This window comes from Staurois parvus, unplaced genomic scaffold (assembly GCF_062004578.1).
Source record: "Staurois parvus isolate SC_StPar_1 unplaced genomic scaffold, SC_StPar_1.0 ptg000520l, whole genome shotgun sequence".
Classification (NCBI taxonomy): domain Eukaryota; kingdom Metazoa; phylum Chordata; class Amphibia; order Anura; family Ranidae; genus Staurois; species Staurois parvus.
Window position 1 is genome coordinate 2,360,177 of NW_028318316.1, and position 17,595 is coordinate 2,377,771.

Consider the following 17,595-nt stretch of genomic DNA (forward strand, 5'->3'; position numbering starts at 1 on the left):
AAGCTAACGAACGAAAGTTAAGGAACAGAGCAGGACACAGATGGCAGGAAGAAATATGTGTACTGAGGGCTGGCTCACAAAAGATGCAGTCCAGTGCGGTTTTTTTTCTAGATCAAAAATGCATGCAGTGTTTATGTATTCCAGTGGCCCTAGTTCACACCAGCACAGTCAGTTCCAGTCAGTTTCCGATGCAAGAAAAAAAAAAAAAAAAAACAAAAAACAGAACATGCTGCATTTGTTATGCACAGAACTGTACTGCAACACAGCAAAATGCATTAAAAAACGCACCAGAACAGAGAGTGGCATGAACTGTATGCAAAAACGCATTCAGAACGCATCCAGAGCGTATATGTGGTGAGGACTGGCCACAAGAAATCTAGTGTGTAGATAGGTAAACTGACTATCTGAACTTATAGGAACACAGCAGGAGGGTGCACATCTATTCCCAAGTGCTCCCTTTATTGGCAGAAAACCAATAATGATATCCATAAGGATCTGGCACAACTAATGAGCAAACTATAAAAAAAAGGCCAACGAAAAACTGGGTTAAACTTTACAGTGACTTAAAATTGATATTCTACTAAAATACATATATATTATCTATTGTAAAATTACCCAAAATCATTAAAGTTTTCGTTTTTTCCGATATTCAACGTAATATTTAGCCCTAATAGCAATAAGAGAAAGCAATACCTGTCATGCTGCAGTTTCCAAGTACGGGTGTGCTGAGCAGCATCGCCATGGTGCTGCTGGTGTAAGTGCTGTGGATGGCGTCTTTGTTGTTGCTCCTGCTGGACTTCAACCCAACATGGTGGTACTGTTGCAGAAAACCTTGGAATTAAGGTCTCAAAGCGAGTTAGTTCCACTAAACATGTCAACATTTCCAACGAGAACGGCTGTTCCACTAGGAGATCTACACCTAAATGGTGGTCAGAGAGGGGGGGAAAAAAAAAAAAAAGAAGAGATTATATCTGCTTATTTGGCAATCACAGAAAAAATTATATGTATTCTTTTTACCAAACAAGGTGACCCAAGAGAAATATATTTCCCCTATTATTAACCACCTCAATACAGGGCACTTTAACCCCATTCTTGCCCAGAACAATTTTCAGCTTTCAGCACTCTCACACCTTTGAATAATTACTCAGACATGCAACACTGTACCCAAATGAAATTTATGTCCCTTTTTTTCACAAAAATAGAGCTTTGTTTTGGTGGTATTTAATTAGCACTGGTTTTTTATTTTTTGAACTATAAATTGAAAAGGACTGAAAACTTAAAAAAAAACAAAAAAAAAAACGCATTTTTCTTCATTTCGGTTATAAAATTTTGCAAATATACTGCTACATTGCTTTGGTAAAAATAATCCCAATCGGTGTGTATTATTTGGTCTGTGTGAAAGTTATAGAGAGTCTACAAGCTATAGCAGGACGCATGGTGAGTTTTTGAACCTGTAATTTTTTTCCCCACAATTCTTCAGAAAATGAAGTAAATAAAATTAGTTTTTTTTCACACAGCCATTATATTAACAGGTTATTCCTCTCGCATGGCATATGCACACTTGCAGCTTCACCCCAAAACACATTATGCTGCTCCTCCTGAGGTTGGGGTACCACATGTGTAAGACTTTTCCACAGCTTGGCCACATCCAGAGGCCCAACATCCAAGTAGCACCCACAGGCATTCTGGAGGCATAAATTACACATCTCATTTCCTGACTACCTATCACATTTTGTAAGGCCCTGGAGCACCAAAACAATGGAATTACCCACAAAACGACCCCATTTTGGAAAGCAAATGTATATTCTACGAGGCATAATGAGTCTTTTGAACATGTAATTTTCTTCCACAAGTTTTCGTAAAATGTGGAAAGAAAATTATTATTTTTTTTTTAATACACAAAGTTGTCCATTTATAAGATATTTCTAAAACATAGCATGTACATACCAAAAATTACAACCCCAAATACATTTTGCTGCTACTCCTGAGCATGGTGATACCACATGTATAAGACTTTTCTACAGCCTGGCCACATACAAAGGCCCAGCATCCTAGTAGCACCTAGACATTCTAGAGGCATAAATTACAAATCTCATTTCCTGACTATCACATTTTTGAAGGCCCTGGAGCACTAGGAAAATGGAATTACCCACAAAATGACTCAATTTTGGCAAGCAAACACCCCAATGTATATTCTATGAGGCAGAATGAGTCTTTTGAGCATGTAATTTTTTTTTCCATGAGTTTTCGGAAAATGCGCAAAGATAATGAAAATGTATTTTATTTTTTTACACAGAGTTGTCCATTTTATAAGATATTTCTAACACATAGCATGTACATACCAAGAATTACACTCCAAAATACATTCTATTACTCCTCCTGAGTATGGCGATACCACATGTGTAAGACTTTTCCACAGCCTGGCCACATCCAGAGGCCCAACAGACAAGTACCACCTTCAGGCTTCTAACACATAGCATGCACATATCTATGTGCATTTTCCCTTCCACATAACTTCCCTTCCACATAACTTTCTATTAATGTGCTTTGATACAGTACTTTGGGAACATCCAGCTTCTTTTGCAATTACCTCTTGAGGCTTTCCCTCCTTATGGAGGGTGTCAATGATGGTTTTCTGCACAACTGTCAGGTCAGCAGTCTTTCCCATGATTGTGATTCCTATTGAACCAGACTGAGAGACCATTTAAAGGCTCAGGAACCCTTTGCAGGTGTTATGGCTTAATTAGCTGATTAGAGTGGGACACTTTACATACATACTTTATTTGGTTGACGGCCCCCTAAAGATTGTTTGACCATCCATTTGCCACTAAGCAACTAAGCAAGTTGGACTATATTATATGGCATTTGTTTTGAACCTTTTCTAGTCTTGATAAATGACCAGTTACTCCATTATAACTCTTCTACAGTAAGTTCATTGGGTTCAATTACATGGAACTATTTTATGATCAAGAGGGATTAGCCCTGTTGAAGCAACTATCTCTGAAGTTTGGTGTAGCTATATAACACATGGGATGGACTTTGTCCAGTTAAGGCAACTATTTTTTTTATTCCAGAGTAGCTTTACAAAACATGCAAAGGGTTCACAATCTGGGTTGGGGAACCCCATTAGATGGCATTTTTACAGAACAACTCTGGGTCACAGTTCTACTGTGTGATCCTCCCCTCTAATACAATCCTGCCACTGTAAGCCTATTCATTGCTGACATGTGTATCCTAACACCACTTGAAGAGGACCTGAAGCTGATCAAGCAATCATTTCCTGGAGGTATGTTTGGATATAACATATGGATTGATTCAACATAGAATACTTTATACTTGCTGCACAAACCTCAAGAATTGATCTTATATTCCAAATGACTGACCTTTTAAGCTATACAACTGAAACCATGTGCCCAATAAATGTATTTTTTTATTGTTATGATGGATTCTGAATTCACTTGATCAATATGTGTACAAGTGTGAACACCCGTATCCCTTGGGTCACTGTTCTACAGGAGGTTAAAGGTCTATATGGGTGATATGCGTTCCTTAGATTTTGTGATCTTTTGAGTAACAACCTTTTCGATCAAATTTGTTTACCTAAAGATATGCACTTTTTCTGTAGTTACACAAGTTGAAACTAAGGTGACATATCTGGGTTAGTGATTAAAGTGCTACCATTTTATAGATATTGTCTGCTGGATTGACTTGACCACACTTTGGTCCCTTTTAGACGACACGGCTAACAGTATAACTTCTTTTTAATTATTTTAATATCTGAAGTTCTTTGTAGAGTGTAATATTTGCAGCACAGTGGCTAAATGGTTAGCACTGCCGCCTGGCAGCAATAGGGTTGTTAGTTCAAATCCCAACCACAACACCACCTGCCTGGAGTTTGCATGTTCTCTGTGTGCCCGCGTGGGTTTTCTCTGGGTACTCTGGTTTCCTCCCACATTCCAAAGACATGCTGGTAGGTTAATTGGATCCTGTCTAAATTGGCCCTAGTATGTGTATGTATGAATGTAGATTAGGGACATTAAATTGTACGCCCCTTGAGGGTTAGGAACTGATGTGAATGTAATATATATGTATGTATGTATGTATGTATGTATGTATGTATGTGTAAAGTGCTGTGTAAACTGATGGCGCTATATAAACGAAAATAATAAGAACTTAATATTGGTCTGGGGTAAGGGAGGTTCCTACTTTTCTTTTTACTTTGATATCTGTTCTCTTCTTTGAACAAACTTAAAAGCTAACTCTGTGAAACCAGCCACTCAGTAAAATCTGCTGGTTTACTATGATTTTAGTCAACAAGGTGCATGCCACCTCTTGGACTTCTGTTTTTTATTTTTATTTTTTTACAACAAAGTTTTCCTGAATGCTGGAAGCCATCAATATACTCCCAGCACTCGGACAAGAGAGACACTGGGGCTGATTTACTAAAACTGGAGAGTGCAAAATCTGGTGCAGCTCTGCATAGAAAACAATCAGCTTCAAGGTTTTTTTTTTTTGTAAAAGCTTAATTGAACATACTGAAATTAAAAGCCGATTGGCTACAATCCACAACTGAACTAGATTTTGCACTCTCCAGCTTTAGTAAATCTGTCTTCTCATACACAGCATCTCTGCCCACCCCTCCTTTCTGCTGTTCATGTAAAGAAAACTTTGTATTTTGTGCATGGGTACACACATAATGCAAAGAGCTCTGTAATCAGGCAGGAGGAGGAGAGGGCACAGCAGCTGCATGCAACTCTGCAGCTACAGGAACTGAGACCAGAAGGTCTACCATAACAGCAGCAGAAGTATAGCAATAGCTGTATTTCCAATGTTGAAAAAAACTGTAAATGAAAGATAACGCAAGTCTATGATGTGGCATGCATCTTGTTGGAGTTAACCCATAGTAATCCACTAGATTTTACAAAATAGTTGAATTCCTGGAGTTCATTTTTAAGACATATCAACTAGAAAAATTAAACGTAAAGAAATTGAAATGGGAATTCTCAACTACAAATAGAGTTGACAAGTTACTTGATAACGTACCACCCTGAAGGGTCATTATTGATGAATCACATAGAGAAACAGCACAAAATCTTCCACAAAGCCTATATATCAAACTATGGTGACCAGATTCAAACTCAGAACTCCTGTCCAAAGTGTGGTAAAGATGGACAATTGTCACTCAGTTTATGAAAATGGCCCCTAATATGTACATTTTGGAGAAGTATAACCCAATACATTATCAAAATCTGGGGTCACTACATCTTTAGATCCTCTGCTATTAGTATTTTGCTACTGGGAGCAAACCCAAGAATTTGTCTTTTAACAGCCAACAGTTGCACACTATGCAAATGGATTTTCAAATGACCCTCCATGAGAGAGAAATACTATGTTATAGAGGGGACTCAGAAAAACAAAAACTGATGTTTTAATGCTATTGGCAGATTGTCCCATATAGATCAGATTTGGTTTTGCTGTAAATTCCACTTAAATTCATGTAAAGGCCTATTCGATGATTGTAACGTGTATAGCCAGCTACACAAATGTGTCTCAAACCTCTGCAAGACCAATGAATAGGTCAAGTTACACAAGTTCAGACTGAGAAAAAGTTTACAAGAAAAGTGTAAGAAAAGTTCAAATGCAGACTCTGTAAGATTTACTACAATAGGTGGCCAGAAATAAGTGGAAATGAAGTATTCCTTACCTGTGATGCCAGGACTGGATGGGTTTGACATTGGCTTGAAACCTTCTGCTAACTGTTCCACACCCTTTGTAAGAGAATTTTCAACAAGAATATCTGTTTCATCAAGATCATCACAAGTTCCTCCAATTTGAAGAAAATGAAGTTCTCCACCTTAAGCAAAAATAAGGGGCAGTTAATAAAAGTAGGCGATTTTGCAAGATGTTTTACTAAAGCAGAACTAAAGTTTTTTTTTTTTTTTTTTAACGCAAACACTTTGAAATGGCAAGCTAAAAATGTGCATGCATACTTGCAAAACTATGTTTTGCGGCTTTCATAGAAGGTTTCCAAGCAACTGTGCAGGCACATTGCATGACATGGCTCCTCAAGATGAACAGCCGTCAAACCAGCCACAGGCTTTCCCCATCTGTTATGTGTGTCCATCATGCCTCAACATTTTCCATAAAGGGCAGACACCATCACTGCACAGAACAAAATGGCCCCTTACCATTCCTATACTGTGTTGACAGATGCATTTTTTTTTAACCGCTTGAGTCCCATGGTCTTCATTTCCCTTAATCCCTTGTGTCCCATATTTTTTTTTTTTTTTTTAGCACTTGGCATTTTTTTTAGCATTTTCATTTCTGTAGAAAACACATTCTTATTCTCTATTTTTTTTGTTTGTTTGTTTGTTAAATTGGCGGTGGGGGTGTTTGAGATTTTTGTACTAAAAAAAAAAAAAATATCCTTTCATTCCATTGAGCAGCACAGCTTGATAACTATGTCACCTAGGGTTATACTGCCATCCACAGGAAAAATGGACAGATGGCACAGAGAAAACAGAAGGTCAACCACCTTGAAGCTATGACCCCCTTCCCACCTGCTCAGTTGTAACAAACATAGGGAGAGATCTGTGTTAATCAATGGACGCCAAGAAAAGGATTTTACGGTTATTACAAAAATCCTGTTTTCGCTATCTTCCATTCAGGGTCACAACTTGTTGAACAACCTAGGGACATCCAAAAGAAATCCAAACAGAGGAAAAGGCATACCAATACAAACACAAAAGAACCAGCTCAAAGAGAAAGAAAATAAAAAAGGGAAAACAAGGGCATTATACAGCTGCTTGCAGAACCTTTCGACAAATAGCATTTGCCAAATAGGATTAATCAACTCTGTAAAATTTAAAGAACGTATGACAGACAGAAGACCTGGTCATGGCCTTACAGATATGAGACACAAAGGCCAGATGACAAAAGACCAAACAAACATTCACTGCCCTAGCAAAGTGGGGTTGAAAAAGAAAGGTACTTTATATTGCAATTCACAGGTCTGCACAACAACCTGACAAAACCACTTCGTGGATAGTGGATCTCTAAGCCAGAGAACATCTTAAGACTTCCTGGAAAAGAAAACAGGAAAATCTGTCTGCCTAAAAAAATGCAGGGATCATTTTAATGCAGAATTGGAAGGTGTGGACCTGTGTATCCGATTCCTAAAGTATTTAACTGTATTTTTTTAAAATTAAAACAGGTGATACTTGCCTGCTCTGTACACTGGTTTTGCACAGAGCAGCCCCGCACCTCCTCTACTGTGGCCCTCCTACTCTATTGTCTCTGCCCCCATAGCAAACCGCTTGCTATGAGGCTGATCCGGAGCTGTGTTGTGTGTGTCTACTGACACCCACACACAACACGACTCAGCCTTGTCCCCGGTTTTCTGCTCACAGGATTTGATTGACAGCAGTAGGAGCCATCGGCTCTCCCTGCTGCCTCTGTGAGCAAAGAGAGAGGAGAGAGCCACTGCAATACAGTGCTGGATCAAGATAGGAAAAGCAAGTATATGGGGGGGGGCAGGAGGAGATGGTGAGGGGGCAATACAAACACTTGGACAGTTTTACCTTGACCTATGGAATGCATTAAGATAAAAATGTTCAGACTTTAGAACCACATTAACACAAACCATCTGAGTTTTTTTTTTTTATTTCTTTTACGTTGCATTTCGAAGGGTAAACAGAAGAAGCCCCTCTTATACTGTTGCTATGCCAACCAACACATAAAAGGCAAGGTCATCCTGTCGTAGTCCTCTTGGCCTACGTGAGCACCCGGAGATATTTGTCGGCAGTACTTCTCAGCACTCCAGAACGCCATCTAGAATTCTATATTGCACACCTCATCCGTACTCCTGAAGAAGTGAGCTACAATCCCAATTCCAAAAAAGATGGAAGACTGGAAAATCACATAAAAACAGAAAGCAATAATTTTCAAATCTCATAAACCCATATGTTATTCACAAAAGAAAATCAAAAAAATATCAAAATGTTTAAACTGAGAAAATTTACCATTTTAACCAAAAAAATTGGCAATTTTGAAATAGATGTCAGCAACACGTCTCATGAAAGTTGAGGCAGGGCCATTTTTACCATGGTGTAGCATACCCTCTTCTTTTAACATTCTAAATATTGTCTGGAAACTCAGACGATAAGTTGCTAGCGTTTTGGGAAAGGTGAATGGTCTGGACTGTAGGCCAGTTAAATAACATGGCTCTTCTACTACAAAGCCAAGCTGTTTTTATAGATGCACTATGCAGTTTAGCTTTGTCCTGCTGAAATACATAAGGCCTTCCCTGAAATAGACGCCACCTGGATGGGAACATTTTCTGCTCTAAAACCTGGATATACAGCATCTCACAGAAGTGAGTACACCCCTCACATTTTTGTAAATATTTTAATATATCTTTTCATGTGACAACACTGAAGAAATGACACTTTGCTACAATGTAAAGTAGTGAGTGTACAGCTTGTATAACAGTGTACATTTGCTGTCCCCTCAAAATAACTCAACACAGCCATTAATGTCTAAACTGAGGGTTGCCCTGATCATCGTGCCCAGTCTTCTGCCAGGGGATTGGCCAGAGTTCCTCAAACATGCAGATCTGGGCCTCCTCCCCTCCTCCAGAAAGCTTCAGGTGTCTGGAAAGGTGGGGGGACTCCAGAAGCCCTGACCTAATATAGCCTCCTAGCCTGTCCTGAAGAAATGACACTTTGCTACAATGTAAAGTAGTGAGTGTACAGCTTGTATAAGTGTAAATTTGCTGTCCCCTCAAAATAACTCAACACACAGCCATTAATGTCTAAACCGCTGGCAACAAAAGTGAGTACACCCGACATTTTTGTAAATATTTGATATCTTTTCATGTGAGAACACTGAAGAAATTACACTTTGCTACAATGTAAAGTAGCGAGTGTACAACTTGTATAACAGTGTAAATTTGCTGTCCCCTCAAAATAACTCGACACACAGCCATTAATGTCTAAACTGCTGGCAACAAAAGTGAGTACACTCTTAAGTGAAAATGTCCAAATTGGTCGCAAAGTGTCAATATTTTGTGTGGCCACCATTTTCCAGCACTGCCTTAACCCTCTTGGGAATGGAGTTAACCAGAGCTTCACAGGTTGCCACTGGTCAAGATGTTCAGATGGTCAATAGGATTTAGGTCTGGAGACATGCTTGGCCAGTCTATCACCTTTACCCTCAGCTTCTTTAGCAAGGAAGCGGTCGTCTCGGAGGTGTGTTTGGGGTCGTTATGTTGGAATGCTGCCCTGCGGCCCAGTCTCCGAAGGGAGGGAATCATGCTCTGCTTCAGTATGTCACAGTACATGTTGGCATTCATGGTTCCTTCAATGAACTGTAGCTCCCCAGTGCGGGCAGCACTCATGCAGCCCCAGATCATGACATTCCCACCACCATGCTTGACTGTAGGCAAGACACACTAGTAGTTGTACTCCTCACCTGTTTGCCGTCACACACGCTTGACACCATCTGAACTAAATAAGTTTATCTTGGTGTCATCAGACCACAGGACATGGTTCCAGTAATTCATGTCCTTAGTCTGCTTGTCTTCAGCAAACTGTTTGCGGTCTTTCTTGTGCATCATCTTTAGAAGAGGCTTCCTTCTGGGATGACAGCCATGCAGACCAATTTGATGCAGTGTGCGGCGTATGGTCTGAGCACTGTCAGGCTGACTCCCCACCCCTTCAACCTCTGCAGCAATGCTGGCAGCACTCATACGTCTATTTCCCAAAGACAACCTCTGGATATGAAGCTGAGCATGTGCACTCAACTACTTTGGTCAACCATGGCGAGGCCTGTTCTGAGTGGAACCTGTCCTGTTAAACCGTTGTATGGTTTTGGCCACCGTGCTGCAGCTCAGTCTCAGGGTTTTGGCAATCTTCTTATAGCCTAGGCCATCTTTATGTACAGCAACACTTCTTTTTTTAAGATCCTCAGAGTTTTTTGCCATGAGGTGCCATGTTGAACTTCCAGTGACTAGTATGAGAGAGAGAGCGATAACCCCAAATTTAAACACACCTGCTCCCCGTTCACACCTGAGACCTTGTAACACTAACGAGTCACATGACACCGGGGGGATGGCTAATTGAGCCTAATTTGAACATTTTCACTTAGGGGTGTACTCACTTTTGTTGCCAGTAGTTTAGACATTAATGGCTGTGTGTGGAGTTATTTTGAGGGGACAGCAAATTTACACGGTTATACAAGCTGTACACTCACTACTTTACATTGTAACAAAGTGTCATTTCTTCAGTGTTGTCACATGAAACGATATAATAAAAAGATATAGTAAAATATTAACAAAAATGTGTGTACTCACTTCTGTGAAGTAATGTATATCTTTCAGGATTGATGGTGACTTTCCAGATGTGCTAGTGCCCATTCCATGCACACTAATGCCCCCCATACTATTAAAGATGCAGGCAACTGGATGGAGGGCTGATAAGCTGGAAGGTCCCTCTCCACTTCAGTCTGGAGGACGCAGTGCACACAGTTGCCAAAAAGAATGTCAAATCTTCTGACCATAGAACAGTTTTCCACTTTTTAACAGACCATTTTAAATGAACAGAGAAGAAGGTGGCGCTTCTGAATTATGTTAAGATAGGACTTCTTTACATGTAGCTTTACCTTGATTTTTGGATGGCACAGTGTTCACAGACAGTGATGTGAATGTCCATCACAGAATTCTCCAGATTCTCTGAATCTTTTGGTATTACGTACTGTAGATGATATATTTAAAGTCCTTGCAATTTTACATTGAAGAACATTTTCTGAAATTTACAATTTTTAGATGCAGCTTTAACAGACTGGTGAACCTCTGCCCATCTTTACTTCTGTGACACTTTCTCTAAGATGCTCTTTTTATACCTAATCACGTGACTGACCTGTTGCCAAATAACCTAGTTAGCTGTAAAATCCAGCTCTTCCTTGCTAGCACCAATTTCTTTGCCAGCTTTTTGTTACCTTGTCTCAACTTTTTTGAGACGTATTGCTGCCATCAATTTCAAAATTACCTTTTTTCCTAAAATGGTACATTTTCTGTTTAAAGGTATGATAGGTTTTCCTACTGTGAATAAAATATGGGATTATAAGATTGTCAAATTGTTGCATCCTGTTATGTAGATTTTTTCACAGCATCCCATTTTTTTTTTGGAATTGGAGTTGTAGCTTCCAGAAAACAGTCTCACTCCCAGTTTGTCACTATAATGTTGTTGATACTCGAACACAGACTATTAAAATGCATAAGAGATATGGTTTACACATTTATTTATCTGTACTGGGGGTACGACACAATCTCTGGATGAGTTTTTTGTATTATGTATATATCAGGATAGATACAAGTGTTGGAATTCTTAACTATTTATAGATTTGCATACAAAAAAAAAAAAGTTATATTTCTGTGCATACATTATAAGTCAGTGTGGTGCTTCTCTTTGATCTATAAATTGTTGGATATTTAGGATATGGTATCCTTTTTTCTATTTATGCCCCTTTTCTTTATCAAATCTAGGGACACTAGGAAAGAAACTGGTGGTGGAAGGGAACTAGGGGGACGAGGGCCCGGGCCATGCTGTCTGCATCTACAGACAACATGTCTCACCACATCCCCATCCCCTTGTCCCAGAATTTGATTATCAGATTATCAATCTGCCCTGTGAGGAAAAAGAGGAGAGAGCCGCTACTCTTGGGCACAGCGCTGAAGTTTGGGCTCAGGTAAGTCAGGTAAGGGGAGCTAGGGGGATCCTTTCGCACAGAAGGATTTGTACATTAACACAGAGGAGGTTTCTTCACTGCTCTTCTGTGACAGCATATTAACTGTGGACAGCTGACTGACTGCTTGTGGCTGCACAGCCGGCTGCCAAGTGCGCATGCATGAGTCGCGCTTCACCTTTTGAATGGTCCTGCAGTTTCTTGGGACCTGTGATGTGTCCCAATAGGCTGCAGGAAGAGGAGGGGGAGGTGACCTTTCGCTCCAATCATCTAGGTGGTCGGAGCAGAAGTGGTAGCGGGTACCTGTCAAAACCAAGTAACTGCTTCTCCCCCCCCAAAAAAAAGTTGCCAATTTCGACAGAGGGGATATGAAGAGGAGCAGCGGAACTTCCCCCTTTGGGTGAAATTTCACTTTAATATATAATTTACTCTTACTTTGGAGTTACCAGTAGAAGGTTCTGCCAAAGCAAAGGTAAGTTCTTTTGTGCACGACTCAGGTCTCCCATTTATTACGTGGTCTGAAAAAAAACTGCTGACCCATGCTGGATTTCGACAGCTTGCACTTCCATGTCTCCTCCCATACCTAAAAGGTTTTTCCCCTACAGAATCTGTGAGCCAGTGACACTAATGAGCTGGGAGACAGTGACACTAATGATGGATACTAGAATCACTTTCTACCCTCACCCCTCAAAAGGAAAAATGATTTCTGTGCCTGCACTTAATATCCCGGACTAACCCACCACCAACAATGCCTCCTGACCGCACTGGCAAAATTAAAGACATCAACCCGACATTTACCCCGTGCAAGTAGAAGGAACCCCTCTGCTGTTATCGGAACCAGAGAGTTTCAACTTGCCAAAAAGAAAAAAAAGCTTCTGCAATTAGTTTAAGTAGAGGGGAATCCTTGTACTCTATCATTTAAATTTAACCTACATAGTGCTGGTCCTAACAACATCTAAGCCTGTGCGCAGTATTCGGTGGGGGGAGATTAGGTTCACTAAAACATCTCCCACTGGGACACAGGAAAGCGCAGGAGGAAAAACAGAGGAGAGAACAGAGGTAGAGGACCTATTTCAACTAGGACAGTCAGCACCAGCACACGGGACATTTCCTATTAAATGAGACAAGGGGGGGCACTTGTTATTCAGTACTGTCCCTTGCCCTGGTTTATTTTTTTTTTTTATTTTAAACTTTTATGCCTATACAAAGATTTACTTCTGTACAGGGATAATGTGTTCCTACTACCTTCTTATCAACCAAAAGAAATCAAAAAAGTATAGAACAGATGGAATTCTTTAGAAAACACTACTACAAGGCATATTCATTTTGGAAGCTATTCCCACAGATGAATAATGTTCGAAAAGGGCCAATGCAAAACAATTTCCTATAAGCAGTCTGTAGATTAAACTAGACAGATGGAAAAATTTGAGAGACTCAAATGTATTTTCAATTTTGTATCGCACCATAATATGCACCATCACCACAAAGCTGTGTTCCTTACCTTTAGTACAGGCACACAATCTATCAGTGCCCGAACAGTACACAACTGAAACAAAAGGGTCCACTTCATCTGTACTTTCCTTCTTTGGTGGATCCACCCTAGCCATGACCTCGAAGGTAGAAAGATCTAGGATTTTAACAAATCCACTTTGAGTTGTTACTACTAAATGTCCCAAACTCAGCAAATCAGATTTCTTCTCTTTACTGCTGAGATTTTTAGGCGTAAGGGGGGCATCTTCAGAGGATTCCTCACATTCATCCTCTCTGTTATCTAAAATATCAGGCTGTAATAAAATAAGTGAGGTAAGTGCATCCTGAGGGTCTTTAATGTGTAAGATCTTTACTGGCTGCTCCTCTAAGGTCACTATCCTTGTGGTATAATTCATTTTATAAATCAACAAGTATCCACCACTAACACTTCTCTGGTCTGGCTGAATTATTAAAGGATCATGAACATCTGCTGAGGACTGACAGGGGATAACATTAATACTTGTTCCATTCACAGCTCCAAGGCTGTGTTCAGCTTCTCCTTTTCTCCTATTACAAAGAGCAGAATTTAATTTGTTTAAATTATTCAAGGCCTCTACTTGATTTATTGCACTCAATGATTCTGCGGGACATTTCTGTAAACCTACTAAAAGATGGATGCCATCAGCACAAGGAATAATGGAATCTACACAAAGATTTTCCTCCTCTGCAAATTTAGGCAGCCGCATGCATTGCACAAGTGTTCCAGGCTTGGGAACCATAGAAGTCCATTTATCTGTGTCAGGGGATGTCAGATTGGCAGTGGCCTCAGCAAATTGCTGTATATAGGTGACGGGTGGGTCCTGAAGAAGTAACTGCTCCTGGTTATCCAACTCCATCTCAATGATCTGTGGAACAGTAAATCCATCATCATGTAAACTTTTGCTCATAATATTGTTCATCTGAGAAAATAGTTTTCCTGCTTTTTCATCCGCCTCTTTAATGCTGTACAGCAACAACACAGGTAGAGTCCTTTTTACCATAGGAGAATTAAGATCAGAGTTCGTGCCAGATTCATTGTCGGTGGAACCCTGCTCTGAGCAGCTCTCACCTGGAGTCCTGTTTAAAGCATCCAGGGACCTGCGAGAATTGCTACTAGTGGGGGAGGAAGCTGGGGACTTGTATGTTAATAAACCACCAGTCAGTAAGCAAGGAAAAGGAATGTTGTGCTGCTCCAAGTGCTTCTCCTTGGTCTTTTCACTTTTACAACTCATTAAGGAAGGATTTGCACCAAGTTCTTCTAAATCCTTTACAGTATCTTCAAGAACATTAGCAACAATCTCCCACTGTAGCTTCTCTGGCTGTTGGAGTACACTAAGAGCCGTTATGTCCAGACTCATCTCCAGAGCTTCCTTTTGAGATGTGTGCCCTGTGCAGGAAATAAAAGAATATTAAACTAAAAATAAAATTAAAAAAATGCTGAAAAGCAAAGGAGGTGAAAAACAGCAGCTAAAATTATATACATACCATTGTGCTCAATACACATCATGCAACAAGTGATTGTGTAGTGACCATTTTTAAAAGGAAACATGCAGTCACAGTGATTTGTCTTTTATATAAGCACAATATATCAGGTATATTTAAGTTTAACTACACCGAAAAACAAGACAATTCCTTCATGATCCAATTCAGATAGGTATTCAACATTAATTTATTTTTTTAGGATGTTCTCTCCAATGACACCACAAAGCTTCTAATTCACTCCCTGGCTATCTCTCGCCTTGACTACTCCAACTCCCTCCTCATTGGCTTATCTTTAAATAGGCTATCCCCTCTTCAGTCCATCATGAATGTTGCTACCAGACTTGTCCACCTTACCAACCATACATTGTATGCACCCTCTCTGCCAATCCCTCCACTGGCTTCACCTCACCCAACAAATTAAATTCAAAATGTTAACAACTTACAAAGCCATCCACAAGTCGGCCCTGAGCGACATCATTAAACTAGTCTCAAAATACTAACTTAATCGTTCTCTTCATTCCTCCTAGGACCTCCTGTTATCCAACTATCTTGTCACCTCCTCCCAAGATCACTTCCAGGACTCCTCCAGAGCCTCTCCCATCCTATGTAACTCCCTACGCCGATCTGTATGACTCTCTCTTACTCTTCCCACATTTAGACAATCCCTGAAAACCCAGAGAAAAATCAGAGAATCCTATCCCGCCTCCACCTTAGAATTGCATTTTTTTTTCTCCAGCAGCTCATCCCCCACAGTTATTACTTTTTGTATCTCTTAACCCTCCCTCTTAGATTGTAAGCTCTAATGACCAGGGACCTCTGAATCCTCCTGTGTTGAATTGTATTGTAACTGCACTGCTCTCATGTTGTAAAGCACTGTGTAAACTGTTGGGCACTATATAAATCCTGTATAATAATGTTTTTCTACAGGAATATCCAGACAATCAGAAGTCCATTTTCCTTGAAAACGGACTAATATTTTTACCTAACCCATGCTATCATCAGAGAAGATAATTGGGGAGGGGGGGGGGGAGTTTGTCGCGCTGCTGTATGGCCGTTTGAGACTGAAGCTCCGCTCCAGTGCCGGGAATCTAAGCATGTCAAGGCGACCATAGCCCGAACCAAGCCTGCCTTGCATCCACCTGTGTAGCCACCTGATCTCCAGCGATGACCCGCAAGAGGAAAAAATCATCACAGCTATAGAAACTCCAGCATTTCTTCCCGCCGGCGGAGATGGCCAGTACTAAAGATGGCGCCAGCGGCCATTCCCCGGCCTCTTCTAGCAGCTCCCTCTCTACTTCACAGAGCCAGAGATAACAGCCTGAATCCCAACAGCAATCACCAGAGGGCATCCATACCGCTCTCTAGAAGCCTGGCCAAAACTAAATCCCACCTGGAAGCTGGATTCTGTGGCACAAAGGTGAGTCCATCAATGCTTTCCCTACCAGCAACCAATCTCAAATACAATCTTGAAAGACATGCTTGTCTCTCTCCACAGTTTTCTACATGCCGAAATGGTGGAATGCATGCAGAACTTTAAAGCTGAGGTGGGAGAATTGACCATATTGAGCAGAAAATGGGAGAATATGATGTCTCCTATAATTCACAGGAGGACACCCACAATGATCAAAATGTGATCAAAAAGTGGCATGGCTCAAAGCTAAAATAGCAAATGTGGAGGACAGGTCAAGGAACAATGTAAAAATATGTGGCATCCCTGGGGCTATACAACCAGTACAACTCCAGGAATATGCACATGACCTCATGAGAGTCTTTCTACCTTCAGTGCCCGATTCAGATCTAGTGATTGACAGAATCCACCGCTTACCAAAGCCGGCCCATCTCCCAGATAATGTCCCTAGGGATGTTCTGATGCGGGTACATTTTTTTCATTAAAGAACAGTTCATGCTAGCCTTTTGAAAGAATTCACAGCCACCTGAAAAATATGCATCTATTCAACTATTTGCGATCTTTTGCAGTACACAATGCAGAAATGCAAATCTCTGTTGCCTCTAACAAAGGCATCGCACAACCATAATATAATACCACTGGGGTTACCCGACCAAATGGACCATCAGACACGATGGGAACAGCTCAGTAGTTACTACTCTTGAGGAAAGCCTGACACTACTCTGATCATGGGACATTATACCGGAACAAGAACATTTGCACTCCTCTTCCTCACCCAAGCTCAATACACAGAACTAGCAAGCAGTGTCCCATTAACGTAAAAACAAAAAGCATAACACCTGAACACCAATCCCCTAGATTCCTGTAGTACCATGGAGCTTATAGCTCACGAAGTTCCCCTTCCAGTACAATGTGCAGTGCAACTGCCATCAGAATCCAGTTGGAATCTCCCTTTTTACTACTTTGGACCTAATTTGTTTGAAATTTCAGTTTTTTCTTTCTCCACCCACTGTCTGACTTTTTGTGTTTCGTAATAAACACTTCCTAAGAGGAATCTGCCACCCACGCTTGAGAAGCATCATGTGTCCTATGCATTGGTATTGGCACCAAGTCCAAAACTCTACTGGATGCTCCTTGGACCCTAGGAGCTAATATCATGTTACCCATTTATTTCCTAAATATGGTACTTAAGATGATGTCCTTTAATGTGCACGGACTAAACCACCCTGTAAAGAGGTCTTCACTGTGGAGAGAAGCCCTTAAACTAGGCAATATATTGTGCATCCATGAGACACATTTTTTTGTCTCCAACACACCTGCTTTCCATCAAAGGAGTTTTCCTACACATATTCATAGCCTCAGCATCCAAAAAGCAAAAAAGGTGTGCTTATTGCCATTAAGAACTTTATATCTTTTAATCTCCACGAAACCTTTCCGGACCCCAAAGGAAGATA

At 40.5% G+C, this 17,595-nt stretch overlaps 1 protein-coding gene across 6 annotated transcripts in view; it reads right to left on the reverse strand.

Moving 5' to 3' along the window:
* Positions 1-17,595, reverse strand: part of BIRC6 (baculoviral IAP repeat containing 6) — a 407,575-nt gene that overhangs the window by 310,767 nt on the left and 79,213 nt on the right. For all 6 annotated transcript variants that reach the window (XM_089690190.1, XM_089690188.1, XM_089690192.1 and 3 more), the window contains exons 10-12: positions 13,244-14,638; positions 5,705-5,854; positions 694-919 (exon numbers count right to left, since the gene is read on the reverse strand). In XM_089690190.1, coding sequence (XP_089546316.1) covers positions 694-919; positions 5,705-5,854; positions 13,244-14,638 — 1,771 coding nt within the window. The remainder of the gene's footprint in view (positions 1-693; positions 920-5,704; positions 5,855-13,243; positions 14,639-17,595) is intronic.